A 10,006-nucleotide genomic window follows, 5' to 3' on the forward strand; every position below is an offset into this window, starting at 1 on the left:
GGACGTGGCTGCAAACTTGATACATCCCGCACAGCCAAACGAATGCCCCAATTTGGCAAGCGTTTTACTGCAGGTCGGAAGACGAACAAGTGACCATATTGCTATTCCCCAATAACCCTTGGGGGCTATATTGACAATATAATACTTCCATGGTTGAATATAATGCTACATAAGTAACCAAGGCTATTAAACCTTTTTATGCTATAAAGATTCAATGTTAATTATATTTTGTTACATTTCTATCTTAATAGTATTGGAATTACTCTTGTATGGTGTATACTTTTTTTTGACAGGACAATTAATAATGGAAATCAACGACAAATATGAATACGTCTTTGATGATATCGAGTTTGACCTGTATCAACAATCATATATGAAAGAATGTACCGATGATGGCAAGGAAAACACCCGACATATTCCGAAAAGCATCGATCGCTTTTCTAATGCTAAATCACACAAGTCATATATGCCAAAAAAGGACGAAACTGTTCATGATATGCTTCTAAATTTAGTATCGTCAGCATTTTATGACGAAATGGGAATAGATGTCCCAGAATCGAAAGAAATAACCATCAACCAAACGCCTCTGATCGACGAATGGTCAAGTAATGAGTCAGAATCTGTTCAAATGGTGACCAATCAATCGTCATCTATCAATGAACTATCAAACAATGATTCAAAATCTGATCAACTGGTGCCCAAACCCACGACAATAAACAATAAAATAACAAACTCAGATGAAGAATTTGGTAAAACGTCAATAATGGATAATTTCACACAGAATAATTCAAAACTTAAAGTATTAGCATCAGATCAAAAGTCTGCGACAAGTGAAATGGAAACTTGCCTTCTAAATTCCGACGAACTACTGACATTTCAATCATTATATAACGATTGTTTAATTGATTGTGATGTTACTAAGAGGAACAAATTAGCACACCGACGTCTGTCAGAGGGTTTGAAAAATGATGAGCAATCACAAGATCCAGAGCAAATTCCCAAGTTTAAGGAGAATTTATCTGACCGAAAAGATAGAGGAAACTTTGACAGATCTGTTCTAAAAGGTATATATGGACTTCCTGACTCTGCGTTTAAGGATGAAATGGTTACAAAAAAACTTGACTCTGCGGTTAAGGATAAAATGGTTACAAAAACTGAAGTCAAGTGTGGAATGCATAATGAACACAATATGAATTGTGCTCAAACCTTAGATTCAATTGCCATATCTCGAGAGTCATTCGGAGATCACCAGAATGAGACATCTGAAATAAATAAAGACATAGTTCAGAATACAGATGGGATATACGAAGATATTACAAATGAGAACAGCGGAAATCGTAAAAACGAAATTCATAAAAAGCGGGATATAACAGACACCGTTATCGACCTGGATATATACCAAAAGGGATGTTTTAATTTTATAACTGAAAGGAAGGTAGAACACGATGTTAAGAGAAAAGCTTCTTGTGATGTTATAAGAAACGCTACAACGAGCAAACTCGTTGATACAAAAATTTATATGAAGAAAGATGATGTTATTGTTATCGATGCATGTTGTTCAGATAATAGAGTCGAGAAGGGCGGTTTGCACGAAAGTGTCGAGACAAATGGTTTGCAGGATGATGTCCAGAAAGATTGTGTTGAAAGTAGCGTTGATTACATCTTTGTTAACAATAGCGCACAGAACGGTTGTGTTCATGATCGTGTCGAGAAATGTTGTGTTAACGATAATTTAGTAGCCGATAATTTCAATAACGAGGAAGGGAAAACAAAAGAACATAACAGAAATTCTCTTTTTGCTAAACTCGTAAATGAAACAGATGGGGTACATGTAGAACAATCTAATTTAGTAGAAAAGGATGATCGTAGCGGCAGTAAATGTGACACTGAAACAAAACATGACGCTAATGTTGTTTGCAGAATGAAATTAAATCAAATCTATAACTCAGAAAACCTCGTCAATTCAACAAAGCGAAAATATACAGACAAGACATCGTCATCAACCAGTGAAAATGGAGCGAATCAAAATAAAGCAAATAAGGATTCTTGCAGTTTAGCAAAGCAGAAAAGATCAAATATCAATAAGGTGGTGGGCAATTATTTTGAAATCTTTGGTAAGTCGTCTATATTACATTCTAAAGAAGCAATACTTCATCAATATTTTGTGTTTTCGTTTTCTTTTGTTGTCCTCTGTCTGTCCTCCTCCATTGTGTTGTTGTGCTGGGGTCATTTTTTGGTATTCTTTTCATTCATTTTTGCTTATGTGCTTTGTCTATATGACCTTTTGTTTTTTCTTTGTTGACATATTTGTATGTTTTTATAGTGATTAAGATTATAACACAATGTTGACTGCTATACCCCTATTTTTGACATTTTTTACCTATTATGTCTGTTTGTTTTGTTCACACATTGTTCACGCGACTGCAAGTGAGAGGTTTAGCTAGCTATAAAACCATGTTTAATCCACCATTTTCTACATAAGGAAATGCCTGTACCAAGTCAGGAATATCAAAGTTGTTTTTTCATTCGTATGATGTGTTGAGCTTTTGATTTTGCCATTTGATAAAGGACTTTCCGATTTGAATTTTCCTTGGAGATCGGTTTTTTTTGTTATTTTACTTTTTTCGGTTATTCATATCTGTCTGACATTTAAACTTCACAAGAAACTAAAATATAAAATGCAATCAGGTAATATGAAGAAAATAATTCGAACAATTATTAACGTATAATTCATGTGAATTAGGAATGATGCATCCTGGATGTAGTAAACTATCCCTGTCTCTGAAAAATGATTCCGCAAATAACTTGTTTCGTGTTCTCTTACCGAATGTGTCAGTTTGATTGAAAGTGAATTCCCATGGCGGCTAATGCGATTACACACTCAGTCAATATGTCAAAATCGGGAATAGGACACATTCGGTAAAATTACAGGTCAGACGACTGTACTGGTATCTACAGATTGAAGACCGCGGACAATGTTGCAAATGATTTGGAACACAGACATTTCGGTTAACCAATTCGTGATGATGACTGTTAAACTCATGTGGTGTTTAGTTATTCCTTATAAATCTTTTAGATCAAAGCGACAATAGTTTACCTATTAGGAAGAGACGGACTAAGGGTACAGACAAAAACTGTGGAAATCGCATGAACTCCAAAAGGAACGAACCGGATAGGACGACAGGCACAGCACCTCCTGCAGTTCATGCATCACCTGTCATGCCAATCTACAATTTATTTAAGAACAGTTTATATTTCACTCATTAATCATGTCACTCATGTGTTTAATTGTATTATAGCACTGCATAAATAATTGCAGTTTTCGAAATCATTTCAGATATTTACTTTGTGAAGATATGGAAATGTGACTTATCCGTGAAAACACTCGCTTGTGGGAATTTTACCTGTAAACAAAAGTCAGTCTGCAAAGAATTAAAGATTATATCAAATATCATTTTGGTAGGATTTCAGGAGGCTCACAGGAAATTTGTCGAACGGTCAAATACTATTACTAAATTTGAGGTATGTTTACTTAGTACTTAAATGTCAGTACAAAGATTGTTAAACACATTATAATGTGATGATATATACTTCGACAATCTTATTACATTTAAAAAAAAAATGGAAACAACCCCTTATAAATTTCATGCGTCAAAATCACTTTTTGGGACTAACCTTCATTAAGAACGCTCAACCGAATATTTGAAAGCCAAGGTTTTAAAGAGCGTAAGCAATTGAAGAGCTTAATGGCAAAACAGGACATGAAATGAATAGCCAAATTCATCTAAGGTCGACTTTGCCTTAGGAAGTTGAAAGCTTTGTTTTAAAAGCTCCATTGATTAAAATAGAAATTATTCAGTAAATGAAGTTCCAAACTCGTTAAGGCCAAAATGACAGTAAGTGGATTTGATTATTCATTTAATGTGTCTTTTAGTAATAACGTCTATTCAAACATCCGTGGCTTTCAATTGTTGACTAATCAAAGGATACACGAAAGAGAGCAATTAAGGCACCATTTCTTTACTTCAGGCTTTTGTCAAAAACGTGCAAATTGCATTGTCATAAGTAAGTTTACGTCGATATAGTCACCTTTTAACGAGAATGATAAACCTTAAAAAGCTCTATACTAAACTTGCCTATAAAGATGCAATATAAACTTGTGCAAATTAAATTCTTCGAACTGGAAAGTCGTAGACACAATTTATTAAAAAGATATCCATCATATTAACTCAAATAGCTACTGTCCTTTCGATTCCTTTGATAATGTCTTCATCAAAGTTATTGTCGCGAAAGTCATTACTAGTTACAAGAATTAATGTATGGACCAATGTTTTGTATTAATGGTCTCCCATACAACAAATGTCCAATAATTGTTTATGGCATGCATCGGGTAGATTTACTTGATGCTAAATTACACCCGAAATTTAACACAGAATTTACACTTCAGAGCATATTACCCACTCTAAGTACGAATGATTTATTGATCAATACAAGAACAGCATACACATTCATATAATGCAAAACACTTTCTGCTTTCGTCTCTTTATAAAACAAAGACTGGACAGTCATGAGTGTCCAATTAATTTTGTTAATTTACTTAACATTTGTGTAACAAAGAACGCACATAATTAAAACTACAAGCTCAAATAAAATGAGTGGTCGCAATGTATACAATAATTTGTACTAATATTTTGTTTTATGATCTGTTCTGCTTTTGAGAATAAAAAAAAACAATTCAATTTGTATGATTACAGAATCAAGAGCAAATAACAGATAGTAGCTTACGGAACTTATATTCCCAATTCATAACGAATCTTGTTATCTTCATTGTCGACTTTTCCAATTGCATTCGCACTTTTGGACAACTTCCAGATGATTTTAGAAAAATTCAAATCAGACAATGCTTGTTGGAAATGGCCGTGATTTACTATACATATTGGTATTCTGTACGTAAATCAGACATATTCTGGGAAATATACAAACTTGATACATCTATGAGGAATTTTTCAATTCATGGAGGAGAAATAGGACATCTGATTTCTAATATTTACAGGTCTACTGTTTCCTTTAAATTACTAAATTTAACAGATCAAGAAATAAGTCTTTTAGCAGCAATGGTTTTGCTATCTCCAGGTATGTTTAAATTATTATCCTCTTTTATTATTCTTTATATCAACGTGTACCGTCTAATCGGGTTATCATGAAATCAGTCTGATCATAAAGGCTAATACTATGTGACATCATTCATATATATATCAATGTAACGTGGACCTCATTCCCCGATCAAAAAGAAAACAAAAGGTAAAATGGATGTTAGCACAGCAGTATTAACTCTTTTTGATTCTATAAAATGATTGTAAATGTGCAGATCTCAACATATACCCTAATTGCAATTAGGGTATCAAATTGTGTGATACAAATACAATAAAGGAGGTATTGAGGTATACGTCAGGAGAATTTTAGTTATATGTCAGGAGATATTGAGGTATACGTCAGGAAATATTGAGGTATACGTAAATATATATTGAGGTATACGTCAGTGAAACTGTTAATCATTTAATTTTTAATAAAAAGGAAGATGTAAATGGAATAATAATCATTTTTACCAGAACGAGAAAATCTCTTTATACAAAGCCTTTCTTGGTCTTATGTAGACGAAACGCGCGTCTGGCGTATTAAGTGATAAGCCTGGTACCTTTTGATAGCTATTATGTGTGTGTGTGTCTGTCCTGTATGTTCTCCCATTTATTTGTATTGTAGTCCTGTCATGTTATCTTGTTATTTTAATGTTATATTTAACATTGCCATAAAAGCGGGAGGTTCCGCTAGCCACAAAACCAGGTTCAACCCACCATTTTTTCTTAAAAAGTCCTGTACCAAGTCAGGAAAATGGCCATTGTTATATTATAGTTCGTTTCTGTGTGTGTTGCATTTTAGTGTTGAGTTTCTGTTGTGTCGTTGTTCTCTTACATTTGAAGTGTTTCCCTCAGTTTTAGTTTGTAACCCGGATTTGTTTTTTTCTCAATCGATTTATGAATTTCGAATAGCGGTATACTACTGTTGCCTTTATTTGGCATACAGAGAGGAAGTATGGACACAATAATAAAGGTACACTAAAATGACAACAACACCTTAAGATGAAGCTTGAATGAAGCTGGTCAATATGATAAAAAGAAACACTTACAAGATCCCTAAAACGCAGTCTGTCCGTGTTTATAAGGGACACAACTTATGCAGCTTTTATGAATATCGATAAAAAATAGAGGCAAAAGATACTAAAAGACATTCAAACTCTTAAGTCGAAAATAATCGGACAACGCCATGGCAGAAAAAAAAAGAAAAAGACCAAAAGACAAACAAGAGTATACAAAACACTAAAGATTGAGCAACACGAAACTCATCAAAATACAGGGTTGATCGAAGATGCCCCAGAAGGGTAAGAAGTTACTGCTCCAAATGTGGAATTTGTTGTTGTTGCTCATGCTCAAATAGTTTGTTTCTATGTATGTTGGCGTTTGATTTTGTTGCATTTCAGTGTTTCTGTTGTTCTGTTGTTTTCCTCTTAAAGTTGATGTGTTTCCCTCGGTTTTAGTTTGTAACCCGGATTTGTTTTCTCTCAATCAATTTATAACTTTTGAACAGCGGTATACTCTATTGCCTTTCTTTATTCATGTAAGTACAACCCGATGATAAGTCTAATTTGGTAGGTCACATTTTGGAGAAAGGAGAACGGGATTGTGGTTACGACTATTGGAACATATCCGTCGTCATCGGTGAAACAGATGTTCCATAACGGTCAACCAACTGGTGATGGCGTCCGTAAAATTCACGAAGGGATTATTTCTACTTCACTACTTGGCACTCGTGGTTTAAGAGCTTCTTTGTGAGCAGCAACCTCTATCAAGTAAATCATCATTGGAAACGCAAGCCCTTGAATATCGTACTAATTTGGATATGTACTCCATATGCAGGCGGTGCTGGAATGTTATTACATATAAATAGAAAGTTAACAATTCGGAAGCTGAAATCATCTCTTTTGATATCAACCGACCCTTATTGTCAAGTTATAGATGTAAGATATGAGGTAGACTCAACTGTATTCGTTGTATGCTTTATTTCAAGTTTGATTGGATAAAAACAAACAATAACAAGAGCCACAAAGCGCAGTCTGTCCGTATCTATCGACACGATAGACAACAGTTGCCTTCGTTACCTCATGAAACAAAGTAATGGTGCTTTCAACACAGAGCCATTGTGGCAAAAACATCTATAAATACAAATGACTATTTTTGCCATCAAATATAGAACAGTACTTCCTCCGTTTGATTTGATGAAAATATAACAAACTATTAAGTGATTGAATTGCAAACTATCAGTTATTGTTTAACTGACGAAGATAAGAGTAGAAAACTGCATATAAATAAGTTAATTCAATAATCGACAAAGATTTGTATAATCAAATCGTATTAACTGTTCTCTCGATCCTCATCATGTGACAAAGTTGACCTTAGGTAGATTTGGTAATTTGTTATGTCCTTTTTGGTCCTATAGCTCTTCAACTTCTGACGCATGCAAATTATAAAGTGTTGTTTACAATTTTGATATATCTTCGGTAATAAGTAGGATGTTACATTTCTACATATGCAAAAAGTAATGATAATGATATAGGAAATAATTGATATAAACATTCCGACAACATATAAAAAATACTCATACATTTACGTTACGACAATGCAAGAAAGTATTGTCCTTCAACTAAAACCCATTTTTTAGATAAATGAATTCATAGATACCGGGATTAAATTTTGTACGCTAGACGTACGTTTCGTCTACAAATTAATAGACTCATTAGTGACGTTCGAATAAAATAAAGGTCAAAAAGGCCAAATAAAGTAGTGTAAATTACATCATGTTTAAATTGTTTCTTCGCTGAATTATTACGTAATCTATAAATTTATCTTATGTTCTTTTGACAGATCGACAAGGAATACAAAAGAATCACGTCAATCATCTAGTAAAACTGGAAGAAATCATTTGTGTTGCTTTAAAATGTAACATGGTGTCTCTTCATAAAGAATACTCATCTTGTCTGTTCGAAAGAACAATCAGAAAACTTATCGATCTCAGGCTGTTTAGTGATATTCACCTTAAAGACTTTTTACAGTCACCAATAACTGATTAACAAAGTATTGGAACATATTATGTATAGATATTAAAATATTGTCAACATTTGTTTTATAATTGTCAGGAATAAAAACAATGATAACATACACGGTTTACCACCAAGAGTAGTCTTGTTTCCAAATCCTATATATGAACCCAGTCGTTAGAGTAAAGCGTTCATGGATTCTGCCGAAACATATTTGATTTTAATAAGAACTGAAGTTACAACATATATGAAAATATCAAATTCTTTGTAATATTTTCATATAACTTAAATATGCTTATCCTCATTTAGCATTAATGTTATCTAAGTCAATATGTGCAATTCGTTTCAGGTAGGCGATAATTGAAGCCATTCTTTCGATTCCTATGTTAATAATTTTAACTTGGATATGTTTAATTACTCGTTTGGAAGTTAACTTTTCGGGATTCGAAGTGTGATTTACGTTTTTACAAATTTGATTATACCGACAGTCCCATTATAATTGCATAAAGTTTTATTTAATTCTATTTATAGTTGTGTTCTCAATTTTAGGCGCATTAGGGATATTGACCCATTTGATATTTTACAGGTGCCATCTTTTGTTTGCTAAAAAAATATACAATCATTTTTCCATGCATTGTTGAAGACCGTACGGTGACCCATAGCTGTTAACTTCTATGTCATTTGGTATCTGAGTAGAGATGTCTCAATTGAAAATTATACAACATCTTCTTATTATTTTTCATAGAATATCCAGTAGGTCTTCATTGTTAATTAATAGCAGTTGCATAAAAAGTAACGCTAACGCACTGCCACCCTTATGTTCTGTCCAGAGGTGCATTTGGATATCCCAATATAATATACGTGCAATGCCTACAATTTAAAGCACGCTTGTGTGTAGCTAAAACCACTGTTACATCTGCTGCCAGCGACATGCCAATCGCAAAACATCAGATGTTGCCATATATATTCCCGTTTAAATGTCGTAAAATTATGAAGGAATTACTGTACTCTATTTCGATGCCTATGTATGATTTGAATTGGATTTTATGTGCGATGTGTTTATATCAAAATTACCACTAAACTGTCATACCACAAACCGTAACAAATAATTCTTTTCTTACTTACTGCTATGGGAATACCACAATTGCCAAGTTCTTAAATATCTTAAGACTATCCATGCGTCAGCTTCCCCTAGGTAAAGTTAAAGCTTTTAAATTAATTTGATATTTTTTAAATTTTTTATAACATTTCCTTGTATTGTCAAAACATTGTATATGTTGCTTTCCTCATATTTAGTGTAAAGAGTATTGGTGAAGACTATTCCTAAAAGCTACCTGTCGCTTGGACAAAAATCTCTTTTATCTTTCACTTAACAAACATAATGTTACAAAACTAAGCAAATGATATTCAATAGTGTTATTTGATGTTGGACTGTTACAGTTAAGAGAGGATTTAGTTCAACAAACTCTCTGGGGCTCTCTTTTCTTCGGAAAAGCCTGTACCAAGTCAAAATATTGCAGTTGTTTTTCACTTGTTCCGTTGATTGATAACGTTTGATTTTGTCTGTTTTTACGGACTTCCGGTATTTTGAATTTGCCCTGGAGTTCAGAATTTTCTTAAACGTTTTAAATAAAGAGAGTTTAGTCGCACCAATTCTCTTGGGCTCTCTTGCAAATCATGTCTTTTTTGTTTTATATGACACAATAACAGATCCGTTAGTATAAAACACGCTGATCCATTAAATTGAGTGATTGAATTGATGTTTGATAATTCAGTTATATACTTCTTAGTTGTAAATTGATGCATTTTTACAATAACATGGCCTTCAAAGCACCTGAGACCAGAATTGTGTAAATT

At 33.3% G+C, this 10,006-nt stretch overlaps 1 protein-coding gene across 3 annotated transcripts in view; it reads left to right on the plus strand.

The window, feature by feature from the left end:
- The window catches only part of LOC127717909 (uncharacterized), a 44,193-nt gene extending 35,964 nt beyond the window's left edge, over positions 1 to 8,229 (plus strand). For 2 of the 3 annotated variants that reach the window (XM_052223776.1, XM_052223775.1), the window contains 4 exons: positions 294 to 2,114; positions 3,338 to 3,522; positions 4,755 to 5,133; positions 7,977 to 8,229. In XM_052223776.1, coding sequence (XP_052079736.1) covers positions 305 to 2,114; positions 3,338 to 3,522; positions 4,755 to 5,133; positions 7,977 to 8,182 — 2,580 coding nt within the window. In that variant the 5' untranslated portion in view covers positions 294 to 304 and the 3' untranslated portion in view covers positions 8,183 to 8,229. The remainder of the gene's footprint in view (positions 1 to 293; positions 2,115 to 3,337; positions 3,523 to 4,754; positions 5,134 to 7,976) is intronic. The other variant, XM_052223777.1, reaches the window with a different exon arrangement.
- Positions 8,230 to 10,006: the final 1,777 nt, after the last annotated feature.

Source organism: Mytilus californianus, unplaced genomic scaffold (assembly GCF_021869535.1).
Source record: "Mytilus californianus isolate M0D057914Y unplaced genomic scaffold, xbMytCali1.0.p SCAF_10, whole genome shotgun sequence".
In the NCBI taxonomy this organism is placed as follows: domain Eukaryota; kingdom Metazoa; phylum Mollusca; class Bivalvia; order Mytilida; family Mytilidae; genus Mytilus; species Mytilus californianus.